At 43.2% G+C, this 16679-nt stretch overlaps 7 protein-coding genes and 1 long non-coding RNA gene across 13 annotated transcripts; 4 read left to right on the top strand and 4 right to left on the bottom strand.

Moving 5' to 3' along the window:
- Window positions 1-59: 59 nt before the first annotated feature.
- Fpps (Farnesyl pyrophosphate synthase) lies at window positions 60-2306 on the top strand. The gene is made up of 5 exons (XM_017139162.3): window positions 60-297; window positions 566-660; window positions 733-944; window positions 1356-1717; window positions 1777-2306. Exons 1-5 carry the CDS (start codon window positions 113-115, stop codon window positions 2183-2185), a joined length of 1263 nt encoding a protein of 420 aa, XP_016994651.2. The 5' UTR covers window positions 60-112; the 3' UTR covers window positions 2186-2306.
- Window positions 1850-4429, bottom strand: LOC108055712 (CWF19-like protein 1 homolog). The gene is made up of 8 exons (XM_017139163.3): window positions 4290-4429; window positions 4058-4224; window positions 3678-4000; window positions 3304-3621; window positions 3133-3241; window positions 2739-3067; window positions 2528-2685; window positions 1850-2471 (listed from the first exon to the last, which is right to left on the bottom strand). The coding sequence occupies exons 1-8, from the start codon at window positions 4307-4309 to the stop codon at window positions 2330-2332; spliced, it is 1566 nt and encodes a 521-aa protein (XP_016994652.3). The 5' UTR covers window positions 4310-4429; the 3' UTR covers window positions 1850-2329.
- A 408-nt stretch (window positions 4430-4837) lies between these two features.
- Obp47b (Odorant-binding protein 47b) lies at window positions 4838-5603 on the top strand. Its single transcript, XM_017139011.3, has 3 exons — window positions 4838-4957; window positions 5021-5143; window positions 5203-5603. Exons 1-3 carry the CDS (start codon window positions 4853-4855, stop codon window positions 5575-5577), a joined length of 603 nt encoding a protein of 200 aa, XP_016994500.2. The 5' UTR covers window positions 4838-4852; the 3' UTR covers window positions 5578-5603.
- A 156-nt stretch (window positions 5604-5759) lies between these two features.
- On the bottom strand, window positions 5760-7309 carry LOC108055623 (collagen alpha-1(X) chain-like). The gene is made up of 3 exons (XM_017139012.3): window positions 7199-7309; window positions 6543-7134; window positions 5760-5902 (listed from the first exon to the last, which is right to left on the bottom strand). The coding sequence occupies exons 1-3, from the start codon at window positions 7259-7261 to the stop codon at window positions 5760-5762; spliced, it is 798 nt and encodes a 265-aa protein (XP_016994501.3). The 5' UTR covers window positions 7262-7309.
- A 621-nt stretch (window positions 7310-7930) lies between these two features.
- On the top strand, window positions 7931-11064 carry LOC108055663 (uncharacterized). 4 transcript variants are annotated; one of them, XM_017139102.3, is made up of 3 exons: window positions 7931-8208; window positions 9763-10152; window positions 10825-11064. In XM_017139102.3, the coding sequence occupies exons 2-3, from the start codon at window positions 9831-9833 to the stop codon at window positions 10926-10928; spliced, it is 426 nt and encodes a 141-aa protein (XP_016994591.2). In that variant the 5' UTR covers window positions 7931-8208; window positions 9763-9830; the 3' UTR covers window positions 10929-11064. The 4 variants fall into 4 exon arrangements, with proteins under 4 accessions (XP_016994591.2, XP_016994593.1, XP_070070188.1 ...); XM_070214087.1 differs by lacking the exon at window positions 7931-8208 and adding an exon at window positions 9300-9497; XM_017139104.3 differs by lacking the exon at window positions 9763-10152 and having other exon boundaries at window positions 7948-8208.
- Window positions 8230-9789, bottom strand: LOC138912773 (uncharacterized). The gene is made up of 3 exons (XR_011418330.1): window positions 9466-9789; window positions 8505-9373; window positions 8230-8448 (listed from the first exon to the last, which is right to left on the bottom strand). It is a non-coding gene; the product is annotated as an uncharacterized lncRNA (long non-coding RNA).
- A 108-nt stretch (window positions 11065-11172) lies between the features above and the next one.
- On the top strand, window positions 11173-11774 carry LOC108055664 (ciliary microtubule inner protein 2B). Its single transcript, XM_017139105.3, has 2 exons — window positions 11173-11324; window positions 11380-11774. The coding sequence occupies exons 1-2, from the start codon at window positions 11309-11311 to the stop codon at window positions 11646-11648; spliced, it is 285 nt and encodes a 94-aa protein (XP_016994594.1). The 5' UTR covers window positions 11173-11308; the 3' UTR covers window positions 11649-11774.
- Window positions 11775-12034: 260 nt separating this feature from the next.
- LOC108055657 (uncharacterized) lies at window positions 12035-16572 on the bottom strand. 3 transcript variants are annotated; one of them, XM_017139094.3, is made up of 6 exons: window positions 16297-16572; window positions 14104-14393; window positions 12859-13533; window positions 12724-12801; window positions 12419-12674; window positions 12035-12361 (listed from the first exon to the last, which is right to left on the bottom strand). In XM_017139094.3, the coding sequence occupies exons 2-6, from the start codon at window positions 14282-14284 to the stop codon at window positions 12208-12210; spliced, it is 1344 nt and encodes a 447-aa protein (XP_016994583.1). In that variant the 5' UTR covers window positions 14285-14393; window positions 16297-16572; the 3' UTR covers window positions 12035-12207. The 3 variants fall into 3 exon arrangements, with proteins under 3 accessions (XP_016994583.1, XP_016994584.1, XP_070070183.1); XM_017139095.3 differs by having other exon boundaries at window positions 12419-12653; window positions 16297-16571; XM_070214082.1 differs by lacking the exon at window positions 16297-16572 and adding an exon at window positions 16216-16231.
- Between the last annotated feature and the right edge of the window lie 107 nt (window positions 16573-16679).

The raw sequence follows: 16679 nt of genomic DNA, 5'->3' as shown, positions 1-16679 counted from the left end.
TTTATTTGTAAGGTTTTAATTTATAGGTGTATTTTTACGAATCGCGCTCCGGTCACACTGGCGGCAGTTCAATTTTATTTTGAGCACAGAAAGTAATCAGCCGACTATAAAGATGTTCAAACTGGCGCGTATGCTCCTGCCGCAGCAGCGGATTCTGGCCAGCCCGCTGCGCCTGCAGCGCCTGATCTCCACCAGCGACGAGGTGAACTCCGAGCCCATCCTCAAGTCCATGGACACCACCATTGGCGGCCTGCCCACCGAGCTGGTCAACGAGCAGAAGCTGAAGAAGACGAGCAGGTAATCAACAATCTACCGGTTTTCGCACTTGACCTTTGCCTGTTTGTTTTGTTTACGTTTCGACCGGTCTTTTGCGGGGTAAACATGTATTGAATGCCTGATTTGGGCGTGATTTCGGATGCGGAATTTCGGAATTCCTGGGTCTCATGTGGGGGAGAAAGTTTCTATTGTATTGTACCTACTTATGCAGTCACGTAGACCAAAGACGAGCGTGTGTGTGTGTAGTTCTGCACTCTATTGTTCTCCACTTTTTTTGTTTGCTCCACAGAACCTTATCGACGCTCCAAAATCACTCGGTTCCCATTGCTGCCCGCGTCACGGTGTCGAAAGATGAGAGTCGCGACTTTATGGCCGTGTTCCCAGGTGAGCTTATCCATTTACCTATGCCAATTATCATGCTAATACTAATGCCGATTATTCTATTCCGACTTGCAGATCTTGTGCGTGACATCACCACCGTGACGAAGACCTATAATTGCAACGATGCGGCCAAGTGGTTCGCCCAGGTCCTGCAGTACAATGTCCCGAGGGGCAAGAAGAACAGGGGCATCCTCACCGTGCTCACCTATAAGAATCTGGTTCCGGCACAGGATCTCACGCCCGAGAACATAAAACTCGCCCAGTATCTCGGTTGGTGTGTGGAAATGGTGGGTATATATTAGAGCCCTGTTTTATATTAACGAAGTAATTAGAATTTTGAGTTTAATAGAATTGAATGAATGAATGGCATTAACGATAATTTCTTTTCAAGAAGAAAAGGCCATAATTTTCTGATTAAATCTGCCTGATTTTTATTTACTATGCAGTTAACATTGATTTGTTAAAAATTTTCCACTTATTGTTCTTAAAAGAAGGCACAAAAATAATCTAACAAATTCAGAAAATTCATAAAAAATATTTATTATTTCATTCAATTTGAAATGAATTAGAAAAACATTCAACTTATTTCACATAGAATTAAGTTAAACAAATCAAAATTTTAATGGAATACTATGATAAAACAAAAATTGAATGATTCACTAAAGGGGTCCCCCAACTAAAATCCATTTTCCCTGCAGCTCCAGAGCTTCTTCATCATTTCCGACGATGTGATGGACAACAGCACCACCCGACGCGGTCAGCCCTGCTGGCACAAGGTGGAGAACGTGGGCCTGACCGCCATCAACGATGCCTTGATGATCGAGAACGCCATGTACGCCATTCTGAAGATGCACTTCAGCCACCTGGACTGCTATGTGGCCCTAATGGAGCTCTTCCACGAAATCACATACATCACCACCTGCGGACAGTCGCTGGACCAGCTTAACTCGAACCGCTGCGTCTCGGAATTCACCATGGAAAACTACAAAGCGATTGTGGAGAACAAGACTGCCTACTACTCCTTCTACCTTCCGTTTGCCATCGCCCTTCACTTGGCTGGGTGGGTTAAGACTCTCGCATTTCATAGATCCCTTACTAATCCCCTGTTCAATTGTTTAGCTACAAGGACGCCGAGGCCTTCCGGCAGTCCAAGACCATTCTCCTGGAAATGGGCAACTTTTTCCAGGTACAAGACGATTTCCTCGACTGCTTCGGCAATCCGGAAGTGACCGGCAAGATCGGCACCGATATTCAGGACAACAAGTGCTCGTGGCTGGCAGTGGTGGCCATGCAGCGGGCCAATGTCGAGCAGAAGCAAATAATGATCGATTGCTATGGCAAAGAAGAGCCGGCCAAAGTGGAACGCGTCAAGGAGCTGTACAAGGAACTGGGACTGCCATCCACGTATGCCATTTTCGAGGAGGAATCCTACAACATGATCAAAACCCATATACAACAAACCTCGCGCGGGGTGCCTCACCAAACCTTCCTGCAAATTCTCAACAAAATCTACCAACGTGACTCCTAAATCACTCGATTGCGTCGACTTTACGAGTACGTTTTTTAATTAAATTGTAGTTTTAGCATTTATATGGATGAACTGTTAGCATGGGCTCAGCAATTACAACCGAAATGAAATTTTTACTATATATACATACAGCGTGTTCTTTGCTTAATCGTCTGTAAAATCAAAAGGCGCAAAAGCCTTTCGAAAATCTTCAACATACGCCACTTCTTCTTCCTTGTCGAGAAGGCAATCCTTCCAGTTGACTTTCTCATCGCAGTTTAGGAGATTTTCCGAACAGAAAACGTCTCTGGAAATATGAGATTAGTCAAGTAGTTATAAGAACCATTTATGATGTTAACGCACCTGGCAAAATGAATGGGAAAATGTTTCATTTGTCGCGTAATAAGAGTGCTGTCGTCGGGCAACTCGGCCAGGAAGTAAGGTCCCATTTCCGGTAGCATTTTTTCCGAATCTAGTGGCGGTAAGGTCTCAAATTCCAGATTAAACTCCTCCGCTTTGTCCTGAAATGTAATGTTGTAATACTTTTTTTTATAGGATTTGTTTATAACAATACCTCGAAACTATGTTTTATCTTCCAGGCATAGCCTTCTTCAAAGGCCAGCGCATTGATTTGCAGGTGTACCGACTTGTAGTGGCGTTCAGTGAAGCACACAACTTGTCCCAAGGACTTGAAGAACTTTCGCAAAGCGGCCTTGAACTTGTTTAGCTCCTCCCAATCATCTTCGCTCAGTTGAGCGGCGCAGGGCACATGTTTGGTGGACAATATCATGACATGATGCTTGTTAATGGGTCCTTTGGCCAGAGCTAGGTAAAAGTGTTCGCCCACAGTGATAATGAGATGTTTTTCCACATCGGGTGAGGATAAACAGAACCAGCATTTATCTATGATGGAAGAGTAGAGAATTAATAAGTCCGGTAAGTTAATTATTGGAAACCAGGTTACAAACCTTGCTCAATCTGAGGGATTCTAGGACGCTTATCTCTTCTGTTATTATCACCGCTTTGTCGCTTACGACTGCCACCATCCATGTCGAAGAAAAACTGTTTACTTTCAGACTGCAGAGAAGGATAAACTTTAAATAAGTAGGATGTTTAAAGAAGATTTAATTATGACCCACCGAATCGTTCTTGTTGATGGCTCCGCCCAAGTCTAAACCAATAAAGGGGCATGGTATTTCGTTGGTGGTCTTCTGCACCAAGTCCAGTAAACGTGATTTGTCCACCGGCTTAAGGCTGAGTGCGTAAATGTACTTGGCTTTCTCGGCATTGCCCACTTCCGCCAGGGAAATGAAGCGAGTGCACAGCTCGAACTGTGTGGTCTCATCCTTGGGCATGCGAAAGGGAGCACTTTCGTAGTGGGTTCCATTCATGGCACAGAAGTGATAGCGCGGCTTGATCTCACGGCAGAGAAAGGAAACCAACTTGGAGGCGGTGGCCTGAAAAGGGGATCTCCTTTTAGACATTGTTCTTTAGGCTTTTGAGGGATACCTACGTTTTCCTTCTCCTGCATGCCGAATGGCCACTGCGATGTGAGGAGCACATCCACTCCCCGGTACTCCGTGGAGCAGTTCTTGGACACCAAACACGAGTTCCTGACGGCGATGACATCGGCTTTGGTGAACTCGTGCTCCGAGCCAGAGGAATCTTCTGCCTCCGAGCCACTTAAGTAGGCTATTTTGACACCACTGCTCAGCGTGTAGACTCCACGACGGCCGAGATATGTGAGATTGGTGCAGATCTCACCGTCCGCCAGGTTTTCGAAGTATTTCGCATGATCCTTCTGGTTGGGTCCCAGGATATAGGTGGGCACGGTGACTGGAGGCAAGGAGAGTCTATAGATAGTGCCACATATATATAATCCACTATACTTACTATGCTTGAATCCATTTTTGTAGGCAATCAGTTCCTCGTTCTGTTTGTCGTCGCCGAAAAAGTCGCCCACACAACACAGAATTTCAAAGGGTCCCGCCTTTTTGTTGACCTGCTCCACGCGCTGGAAAAGTTGCTTGAAGCGACCCCGCACATCGCCCACAACTAATCTAGGAGGAATAAAGAATATTAAATCTATAATTCATGGTTTTATTTTATGTTTTCTTTTACTCACATTTTGGTGCCCGCGTCCATGGTTATCGATAAGTGCGCAATCGATTTCCAAACCAATAAAATTTACTACTAGTGCTGCCAACTTGTTGCATTAAAGGGCGGCAGAATTTAAAGTTTCAAATAGATTGAAACTTATTTATTATTACAATTCTAGTTAAGTTCTGATCTAAATACCATGTTCTTTTAACCAAATTCTATCACAATTATCGCACTTACAACCTATTTCGAGCACCATGACACACTTTGAACTGGAATACCCAGCTCTGGTATTTCGGCAATTGCTGTTTAATTGAGCGAGAAACGTTCTATGCTTATATAACGAACTATAACCTTACTGCAATGTCAATGGCCCAAAACATGGCATTATTTATGACATTGGCCCCAAACAGCAGCAGATTGCAACAATGAACTTTTGCTGGGCTTTTCTGGTCATGCGTGGCTGGCACAATTAAGTGGCCATTACTCTTTTGCGTTCCATTAGATGTGGAGCTGCGTGAGGGATATAAAATGGGCCTTGCGTTGCCATATTCATATCAGTCATTTTAGTCACTCGCAATCGCAGTAATGTCACCCAGTCAGATTTTTTTGATCTCAGCTCTGTTGGCTCTAAGTAGTTGTCACGTATTTGGGCAAACCACCATCGATTGCCAAAGACCGCCGCAACTTGTGGTGGGTGATTGGGATCTATTGAATATTTAGAGGTGATTCTTAATTTATTATTTATTTTTTTAGGACCCTGCACTTTGCTGCAAAGATGGGGGACGCGACCAGGTGGCAGAGCAGTGCGCCCAGCGGATTTTGGGGGCTCCAAATGGACAGAAACCAGCAGGTCCTCCTTCACTGGACACGGCAGCAGTAAGTAATATCAGAAATTTAAAAAATCTTTTAATATATATCCCATCTATATAACTTAGTGCCTTGCCGAGTGCATTCTCACTTCATCCAAGTACATTGAGGAGCCCCAAAAACTGAACTTGGCCAACATACGCAGTGATCTCTCGACCAAGTTCTCCAACGATAGCCTCTATGTGGAAGCCATGACGATAGCCTACTCGAAATGTGAGCCCCAATCCCAGCGAAGATTGGCAATGATCCTGCAACAGCAGCAGCAGCAACTGCAGCAACAACAGTCCCAGCAGCAACAGCCAAGATGCAGTCCCTTCTCGGCCATCGTACTTGGTTGCACCTACATGGAATACTTCAAGAACTGTCCGGATCATCGGTGGACCCAAAATGCCCAGTGTGCTCTGGCCAAAGCCTATGTTACGCAGTGCGGTTTGGGTGCTTGAATATTCGAATAATTTTAACATTTAGTAAATAAATAAAGTAAACAGATAAAATATGGAAGCGATACACTCATATTAATATTTTCTTATCAAATGGACAAAATACCATTTATTGATCTTAAACATATAAATATACATACATGTATTTTTCTATGAGGTAGAGAGAATATATATGATAGTCTTTTTTATGTATATACACCAAAATTGGCATATTCGGGATTGGAATTGTGTTCTAAATCAAACTCTCCTCTAGCTCCAATTGTGCCTTTCCGTCCAAGGTCTTCAGCAGGATTTAGAGGAGCAGGATGGCCAGGATATCCTATTTCGCCTGGAGGAAAAAATAAATTATTTAAGGAAAAATCAACCTATTCTGCACTGATTAAAATTAGAGTTTAAAATCTTGTTTATTTATAGTTCAATTTTAATATTTTCATATTTTGAATGAATGTTAACCTCTTTGGATGAAAATCAAAACTATATGTATGTTATATAGTTTCATTGAATATAAAGTTAATAGATTTTGTTTATCAGTGTAAGCTGTACACGTTAAAAATGATGAGTAAGCGCAATTGATGATGATTTGTCGCCAAAAAGGTGTTTAACGGTACTGTTAGGCTAACTGATATGTTTTTATAAATAATTGTCAGTTTTAGATTGTAATTACAAATTCAGTTCCCTTATCAGAGAGCCACAAAATAACCCAAACACAAAAGATTATTTTCCTCATTATTCAAGAAACAAAGTACGCTAATCGAAATGAGCAATCCCCAACGCGTGGCTATCAAAGTGGTAAATCTCTTTAAATAGACAACATTTGATCCCCTCTTTTTACGAGTTCTGAATGAATTCCAATGACGTGTATTTATAATCGCAATTAAGCAAATTAAAAAAAAAACAATTATTAACATCCCGGTTTTTCCAATATCTTGCAAATTTCGGGATTTCCTGTCACCAGGAGCCAGGCTCACCTTTCTGTCCCGGAAATCCGGCAGGTCCGGAAATTCCTGGATATCCAATATAACCTTGCTCTCCTTTAAATCCGACCGGTCCGGAAGTTCCTGGAAATCCGGTATCACCTTTCTCTCCTTTTAATCCATCAATTCCGACCAAACCGATCCCTCCGCGATCACCTTTCGGACCCGGACGCCCTGGTCGCCCTCCAAAACCGGGTTCTCCTTTCGGTCCCATACGGCCGATTAATCCAGGATCTCCGAGATCACCTTTAGGTCCTGGAATGCCTGCAGGTCCCATCTCGCCTTTTTGACCGCCAAATCCACGAGATCCGCGTTCACCTTTCTGCTGTGAAAAGCCGGGTTCTCCCTTAGGTCCGGGGTCACCTTTCCGTCCTGGATATCCCACAATTCCGGGCTCTCCTTTGGGTCCTTTGCCGTAAAATCCAGTAACTGGGATGCCAGGAGGACCGACTGGACCTCGAGGACCGACTGGACCTGGAGGACCAGGAATAGCCATCTCTCTCAAGATGTCTAGCTGTTCTGCGATTTGTTCCAGTATTGCATCATTTTTAGCCCTGTAGCGCTCGAATTCGTCTTTTAATTCTTCCTTTAGTCGAGTTCAAGAATATAAAGTTAATAATTTATATTTACTAATTTACAAAGAAATTTACCAATTCAGTGCCATTGACAGCGTGGAACAAAAGAAGCCAAATACCAACAAATATTTTCTTCATTATTTAAAAACGAACTAAGCTGAATCGAAGACAGACAGATACTGATCTAAGTGAGAAATCGTCGTGTGGCTTAGAGCTCGTGCAGTTTCTAATCTCCCCAACGCGCGGCTTTCAAAGTGAACGCTCCCTAAAAAGAACAATTGATCCCCTGTTTTATGAGTTATGACTCAGAACTTCTGAGTACAATTAATTTCACCAAATGAGTACCTAGGAGGTGTAGGTCATGTCTTTAGCCTTACCGTTTAAAAACCGTTGTCACAAAGGAAAAATCAATTTTTTTAAATAAATGTTAGGCCGTTTTATACTCGTTAACCGCTCGTTTTGATCGGCCTATCCCAGCAGATTTTACTTCCTTCGGAAACGTTAATATTTTGAAATCTCAAGCGTATAAAAACATTAAAAGGCAGCGTGATAAGAATTTTAAAGCAACAAATTTTAAATTGTTTTCTTATTTATGTTTAAAAACAAGTTGTCTACAGGACATATTCAAAGTTAAAAAAAAAACTAAACAAAAATAAAGTCAATGTAATCCGAAAACTAAGTAGTAGTTAGTTCTTCAGTTTTCTTTAGTAACCGTTAATAACTTTTGAATTGCATATTTAATGTGACCATATAGCGGGATCTGGGGTTTTCTAGCTAAAACTGCAGTCGCCCTATAGATGTTATCGATGTATCGCATCGTTGGAAAATACATCACCGTTTGACAATCGCAGCTTCCTCTTCCTCTGCTCTCAGTTTTTTCGTAATTATTGAGATAGATTTTAAAGCAAGTGGAGCGTTCTAATTCCAGTGCAGACGCTGCCGAAGTGCTCCTTTTGAAAGACAATCAATCCTGAAACAAGAATACTACAAAATGGTTGACCTCACCGACGCCGGTTCGCCGTTTCAGCAGTCCATTCCCGACTTTGCCTTTTATGTGCCGGCTGTTGTTGTTTTTACCCTGGCAGGTGAGTTCTGGCTAACCCCCACCCCCTCCGCAGTTCTTACCACCTCCTAAACTCCCCGCCCCTTGTAAATGTTTATGCATGTTACACACATATATGTAAGCTGACCGAAATCCCGGCAAATTGGGTCGAAAGACTTTCACCAAGCGAGCAACTCAATTGGATGTTTGCCCCTGCGTAACTCCCCTTTTTTTTAACCACAGCTGTTGGATGTGCCGTTTGTGTTTGGTTTTTCGTTCTTATCTGTTTTAATTTGAGTTAGTTTCGATTTGGATCGTATGTTTGGCAACTTGTCTTACGTGTTCTATATGGCCATTCTGTTCCATTCCGGATTTCTTGCGTACGTAGTCAAAAGTTTGTGGGCTTCCAGGGCGATAAGAGCGGCGTGATAAGGAATCGACCTGGTACCATTCAATAGTCCAAGTAGTACAGTCAAACCTCCTCCGAAAAACATGTCTTTCACAGGAAGTGTGTTTGGAGATTGAGTATCTTAATTCAATGTATTAGCAAAAAAATATTTCTGTGATACTATTAAATTATTAAATATTTTCTGTATTGATTACCTCAAATGCTTGTTACCCCACAATAGTCTCTTTTTTACTATATAACAATTAAAGTTGTCCTCAAGAAGATTCTTAAGCAGTACCAAAATGAAATTTTTTTACTCTTAAACGTATTAATTTAATAAATTATTAAACTGTAAAAAAAAAGACAGTGTTCTTTCTGAGAGATCGCTTACATTTATATTTGATCCATTCTTTTAAATTAAAGTAAGGAGCCTTATGATAAACACATTTTATTAAACCACGTCATTTAACTTGATCTTGAAAGTATACTGAATATGAAAATTAGTGTTGATCTTGAAGAAATGATATGTATACCATAGTATTTCTAGTTAGTGAACTGTAAAATTTAAAAATATCCGTAGATATTATAGTTCATAAGTAGTTATCTGTCTCTCGCGGGTGGGTCTCTTGACTTGGGCTTCGTCTTCATGTGTTCGTGTGTCCGGCACTGATTAGTGGCTCTCCCTTATCACCACTCTATATATATTTGGTCACATATGCTCTCCGCAATGCCAACTTCTTGGCTGCCACCTTTGGAAATATGCTGACGAAGGCAGGAGGCAAACCGAAAAGCGCAGCGAAAAATCCACTAGTGGGCATGCCTGAGAATAATGAAATATAAGCGACTGATTACACACTGCCACTCGAGTTTATTTTCGTATTGATTTTAATATAAATTTTAGAGAGTGCTCACTCAGTCCTCCCGAACAGCAGAACCCGCAGCACGTAAGCACCGGCGATCTAGCGCCAAAATTAATTAATATTCGAAAGTGTGTGATCTGGGGGGAATATACTATAAAACTACCTTTGATTTGTAAAATAATTTCAATTGTTATTATCTCTGCATGCCGCGTGTCAAACTTGTAGTCCCGAAATCCAGATTAGTTTGTTTTGCCACGTTGTTTGTTTCTGTGATTTTGTTTGCCCCACCCCCCAGTAGCATGCTGAAATCCAGAAAGCAAAATCTCCTATCCATATACCATCCCTTCAGAAGCGAACCGCTAAAGGCGAGCGCCACACCAACTTATAACTTAGAACCGAAAGAAAAGCATATATATCATGGCCGAGGATCCGTTGAACCAGCAGCAATTCGCTGAGGACGTGGCAGCTGCCGCCGCAGCCGGAGGACCCGGTGGAGGTTTCGCCGGTCCCGAGCCCGGACATCCCGACTTCAAGATGCCCAGTGCCGACGAGATCTGGAAATTGGTCGAGGGCATGGAGGGAATCTCGGACGATGAACGGGCGGAGCTGAGGGAGAGCATCTTCAACCCGAAGCCGCCGTCGCCGGAAGACTTTATGCGGCAGTACGGACACCCGGGCCACAGTTCCCGGGAGTACCTGGTGTTCTTCGTGATGCTGGCCCTCATACTCGTTGTCTTTGGTAAGAGTCCACCTCCGACAGAACGAGTTTAACCCTTATCAAGTGCGATATCCGCACCCATTTGCTGGGTAAAGGGGGGCGATAAGGTTTTAGGGGGCCCTGCCAAAGCACTCACACTCCCAGAGCCCCGGCTAGAATGTTTGCTTCGTTTATAGGCGTTCGATTTTCGATAAGATAGCACCCACCATTGGTGAGCGTAGGATCCACCACAGATACAGATAAAGCAGTACTTGCCAGAAACCCATGCCGGCCAGAAGTTGACACCTAGACACCGCGTCCCTAAAAAAAATCCCCCAACATGAGCTTGTCGGACGAACTCGGCGTGATCGAGCAGCTGAAAAAGTCCGTGGAGACGATCGTGGCCAAAACGGGCCCCAGTAGCCAGTTCTCCAAGGATCTGGTCAAGCGTATCGTCGACATGCAGAACAAGCTGGAGTCCCTGGCCGAAACGGACCGGCATCAGTTTCTGGCCGAGATGAAGGACAAGTTCCAGGAGACGATAGGCAGGATCGAGGAGCGAATAGTGCAGCATGCCCACATAGCGCAGACCTACTCCAGTTCCATAGTGTCGGCGGTGATCTTCCTCCTTGTCTCCATATTCGGTCTCAGTTCCCTTGATCTTAGGATTCTCAAATAAATCAGCTTACTAACTGCCTGCTATTCTTTTTACAGCTCTCTTTGGCTACAAGTTGTACAAATCGCTGACGGAGAAGGAGCTCAAGAAGCAGGAGAAGCTCAAGAGCAAGCAGCAGAAGAAGGCCAAGAAGTCCAACTGAGGAGGATGATACCCTTAAAATAGTACTTTCCGACCCTGCAGACCTTCCATCTTGTTAATCAATACAATCGCCCTGTAAATGACTAAATCATAAACCAGTAAACGTAATAAAATAACTCTTTTAAATGCCACGGTAATTGTGTTGTTACGAGGAGTCGAATTAATTGCCATTAAGGCAGGAGCTCATCAGGAAATGCAAATCGGTGTCGTGACCAGCGAACTTGTTGCTGCCTTCTAGGCAATCCTGGCCTCCGTTGTCAGGGGCAACACGGTCGTTTTGTCGAAGCAGGCTTACTATTAATAGTCAGATTCAGTTTCCAGTTACCCAGTTAAGCAGCAACACTCGCAGGCATCAACAGCTCTCTTTTGGAAACTTAAAACATGTCTTATTCCAGCCGTAAGTATAGCTTTTCTCATGGGTTAACTACTCACATAGTACTTTTTCTTCCCAGGTTTCGGTTTCGACTTCCATCTACCCGACGAGGGATGGTGCTACCCGAAGAACGACATGCACTTTATCCGCAGCGCCGAGTGGGTGCCCGTGGAGAAGGCCGGCGTGGGTCGCTCCTTCGCCAATCCCAATGGCGTGATCTATCCCCGGGTGGTGGGCATGATTCCGCGCTACGGCGGCCATGTTCCCGGCAATAAGTTCCGCGTGGGCAACACCTACGGCCGCTCCACCATCGACGCCAAGCGCCATCTGGCCCTCAACCACGATTGAATCGCGCGGAATCTTGGATTACCAGCCACTTATCACTTATAGCCAATCAAATTTGCTGTGTTACGCTTAGAGAAGCACCCTAAATAAATCGTATACTGTAGTACAGCCGAAGGGAGAACTGTAAAAAATGGTCTTTAGTAATACATACTACTTCTCAGCTTTTAAACTCTGAATTTCCATACGTTTTCTAGAATCTAGGAAGGTTCTTATTATTACGGTATAAAATGATATTACAATACTAGTATTTTAAAAGTACCAGATACAATGAGCTATCCTTCTTCTTTTAAGGGTTTTAGGCTTAAAATTTTCCCTTTAGTCAAGCTAAATTTCTATAATTCCTATCAAGAATACAATTACATTTGTAATTTAACTAAAAATAGTGTGACTGACTGAAAACAACTCCTTTATTGCCTTGAGATTCTTAAATGTAGTTTATAAAGCGAACATTTTAAATACAGCCATTATGAAAACAACAAGTAACAAAAGTGAAATGAAAAGCAACGTCGGTTGCTTTGGTCTTTGGTCGCAGGAGGGTATTGCAAAAGATACCCCGGTTCAGTTATCTGCCCATGATGGTGGGCTCATCGGCCATGGCCACATCGTCATTGGGAGCCTTGGCGCCCTTCTTCTTGCCCGAGTACCAGAGGAACATAACACCGCACAGGATATTGACCACGAAGGTGAACCAGGCCAAGAAGATGCCATAACCATAGCTGAAAAGGAGGTGAGTAATTGGAATAATACCATTATCAACCACTCTTTTAACTCACGTCAATTCAGCCCCATCAGGATAGGCGTAGAACAGATGGTCCCTGGTGTAGTCGATCGAGGAGAAGAGCACCTGAAGGACCACCAGTGCCGTGGAGGCGGCCACCAGGTGGATGCCACCAGCTAGACGCTTGAACATGTAGCGCGGATTCATAAATGTGTAGAAGGAGAAGACGGCGCCCAGGCTCATGACGAACAGAGTTATGCAGGCGAAGGACGCCTGCGTCCGGATGTAGTCTGCAAGGGAATACCAGGAGACTGCCAATTAGGAGCCGTCGTTTTGGAAGGAAAAATAGGAGCTACCTACCCAATAGTTCGTCATCGAAACCGGGCTCACTTCGCAGGGCATTGGAGTTGGGGAACATGTCGATGTACTTGCAGCGCTCTGGAAAAGGATTGTATTTATGAAATCAAAGGATCATTGGATAGCCAACCAACTTACGATTCGGGATGTAGGTGTAGTAGGCTGTTTCGCCCTTCTTGGGCGGCAGTGGAGGCACCAGGATGAGGATAACCCGCTCATCGTTTAGCACATAGGCGGGTATGTTGATATCCCGAATGTAGGTGCCCAGCAGACGAACCACCAGCGGGAAATCCGTCCAGTTACTGAAGATGGCCAACTGGGCCACCTCGGGGATCACGTAGTAAGACCAGGTGTTGTTGTACTTAACCCTCTGCAGGGCTGAGCCAAAAGTTTTCCTATCTATGATGCCCTTCACATCCAACGGAGAGATTTCTATGGGCTTGGCGTTGGTGGCATTGAACTGCCGCTGGTTCTCCTCCGTGTTCATCACCAGACTGCGGAAGGCATTGCGCAGCGCCTGGAACTCCTCGTCCTCCCCTCGCACCCAGTGGGCAAACATGTGACGACGCGCTGATTCTGTGAAATTCTCCGACGTCTCCAGCTTCTCCTGGGCGAACTCCTTGATGAAGTCCATGTGCGAGAGATTCCGCTTCGCCTCGTTGATGTTCGTCTGCGAGGTGTACGACATGGAGCTGAAGTTGCGCACCACCTGGGCATTGCCCAGGGCATTGGGCACTATGGTGTTCCGGCAGTGGCGCCACAGTCCCGAGTGCGAGGACATGAAGAAGCGCCGCGACTCAGGGATGAAAATGCCTTTAAAAAAGGGAAAAAAAAGGTTAATAAATACCTATGATAATTATAAGTAATTGGTTTTAATTTATAATCATAATTGTATCATATTTTTAGAAAAAATGATCACTCATCCGAACTGTTGTCTTAGAAAATGTATTTTAGTCACGGTTGCTTAGGTTGTTCAAATAAAAAAACTTTATTTATTTTTCTTTATATTTTAATATTATTCAATCCAAATCAATAAGTTTACGAGGTTAAACATAACGATTTCATACGTGTCATACGTGACGTATGAGTAATTTTTAAGAAAACTTTGAGGTAATTGCGTTACGAATGTGGATTAATTTTAGGTGTTGAAAAAAGTGTTAAATCAATTTTAAAAAAACAACTTGATTGTTTAAAAATTAAATTTTTGTACAAAAAGGTGTTTGTTTAATAAACATTTACAAAACCTATTTATAATTATGATTATTATCATTAACCAGGTGATTATTTTGTTTATGTTTTATAAATTTTGCGGTTAATAAGATTTTCATAAAAATCTTGCGAAAAGACAATGATTGAGAATATTCAGTTAAAGCCTTAGCTTACCCTTTCCGCCGGAAATGATGATCCAGTGATCGGTCGAGATGGCCACTATCCAGATGAGCAGGGACACCACCATGAGCAGACTGCAGCCGAGCAGGACGCGTCGCTGGAACATGTAGGCCTCCATCAGCGGACGACGGGCCTCATCGCGACCGATGGTCGACGTGGACACGTCGCGCTTCATTCTGGCTCAGACTCGGTTTCCGGTTCCGGTTCCGAATCACGCGCCCCTCCTAGGGCTCTCTGGACGTTGGCAAAGGGCAATCCACACGCACATGGAACAACGCACGTTCCTGGGGGAAGGAAAGGGAAGGGAACGGGGTGAATAGTTAGCCCATTTATAATCTCTCCCCAGACAATGAAGTCATGCGGACATATCGCACACATGTGGGACATTGTCGGGCGCCGTTTTCATCATTCGGCAGGTGTTTCGCTGGGCCTAAACCCCCACCCCTTCCCGTCTCAACCGATCCCAGAGCTCTCTAATTTAAACAATATTTTATTTTTATACTAGACAAACAGCGGCAGGCAAAACAACAGTGTTGGGGTTTCAAAAACTGGCGATAAAAGATATTTTAAGGGAAAAGAAACACAAACAAAAACAGAAAATACGGGGGATATTTCAGGAAGCAACAAGTAGTTAAATGAAACGTTTATAAAATAGATTTATTATCGGTACTGTTCAGAATTTAAGATATTTAGACTTTTACTATGGTGCTAAGGAAATTAGAACTTATCTATTTCAAATTATGGGAGACTCTGTAATAGATCTTAAAATAAAATCAAAAAGGGTGTTTTTATAAAATATTTAATACGGTTTATAGCAATTAATTTGTGAGATAATAACAATTTTATAAACCTTTTTTTTAAATATAAAAACCATATACGTTTTTATCTTTAAGAAATATAGTATATTAATGCGAAATGTAAGTACTAGACTATTTTTTTGCCCTAAACTGTATGTTTGCCTCACACAAATCCGCGAAAACCGAGCCCATTAATTATGTTGTTTTGGAGAATCCGCTTTTATTTTATTTATGTTTTTACACACACGTTGCCACGACGACCAGAAATCCCCAGAAATTCAAAAACGGTCTTTCGTCTTTGGTCTGTGACAGAAATTAAGCAAATTAGTGGACACATTCAGGCGAGAAAAATAAATGACAAGAATGCGAATTCCTTTTTCTAAATTATTTGAGCTCTTTGCGGAATATTTGCGAGAATTAGGTGCGCCTCCTCCGTCGAGTGGGTGGGTGGAGTGGCAGGTGGGTAATGGGGATGGGGAGTGTGTGCGTGCACAAGTGCCATATACATATTCATTGCTTTCCCTCTCTTTGTTGCGAGACAATAATTGGGGCTACCAAAAGTGACATCTTCTATACATATTTCTTTTATTTTGGGGAAAACCCAAAAGGAAAACAAGCAGAAATTCCCAACTGTACGGCGCCAGATTCCTTTACCACTCTCCACTTCCGCGATCTATTCCGGGAATAGATCTTGCAGTTGCAGCTGCATTTTCCCCATGGGGAGTTGGGGGAGTTGCTGCTGCACTTGCGTCATGAAGTGCGTCATTAAGCGGGAAGAACAAGTTCTATGTGCCACTTTCCTTTGCAGAAGTTTTTCGAATTTTTCTTTTAACTTTTCAGTCTTTTTTTTTAGCCACGCACAAATTACAGCAAACTTTTTGTCTTATTTTTAGATGGACAGCACACGTTAAGCAGATTCCTCGCTGACAAAATGCTCGAAAAAACAGAGGCATCATTAATTCACAACTCATTGTCGTTTTGGTTTTGGGCGCGAATATATTGACAATTTTGACAGGCAGAAATTTTTATATTTTTCAAAAAAACGCACACACCAAAATAAATCGCGAAACGTTCGCCTGCCTATTTATTTATTTGTTTTGTATCCCAGCCTTTGTTTTACTTGCTGTCGGCCATTGTATTTTTGGTATGTGCCGTATTATTCAGACGGACGTCGCAACACCGACGATTTCGAATTCCGCCCCGGCGTAAAAGAAGCGAATTTTGAGAAATGTGTATTTAATTAATGCCCCGCATAAATAATGCCAATGCCAGGGGATTTGGATCATCCTCCTCCTTAACGACAGCCCACCTCATAAACTGTCAGGCAGTGTTAACGTCCCTTGGGTATCCTGATTTATCGTTATATAAGAGCGATCCGCTCGGTGTTTACCATTAAAGATGCAGCTATGCAACCGAGATCTCTGGCTGGTTTATGAGCGATGTGTGTTTGAGTTTAATGAGCTGCCCGGCTCGTCAAAAATAAAATTTCGTTAATCTAGACGAAGCACGGATAACAACCGAAATAAATGGCTAAACTGCCCGTGAAGCGAGCAGGGAAAATTCGAAATAAAAGAGCGCGATCTTTGCCTTCGAATCTTTCAAATCGGATCAGATCGCGGCGGTACGGTTTCGTCTGCCGCTGGCCAAGGCAGAGCACAGACTGACTGGCTACTAGCCACCAGTGGTTGTCGTTCGCGTTGCCTTTTCCTTCGCTTTTCTTTTCATTTTGGGGAGCGCGGCGAGCTGAAAACAAAGGCAGCCATTGTTAGCCAG

This window comes from Drosophila takahashii, chromosome 2R (assembly GCF_030179915.1).
Source record: "Drosophila takahashii strain IR98-3 E-12201 chromosome 2R, DtakHiC1v2, whole genome shotgun sequence".
NCBI classification, from domain to species: domain Eukaryota; kingdom Metazoa; phylum Arthropoda; class Insecta; order Diptera; family Drosophilidae; genus Drosophila; species Drosophila takahashii.
Note: the sequence above shows the minus strand (reverse complement) of the source record. Positions and strands in the feature narration are given on the sequence as shown.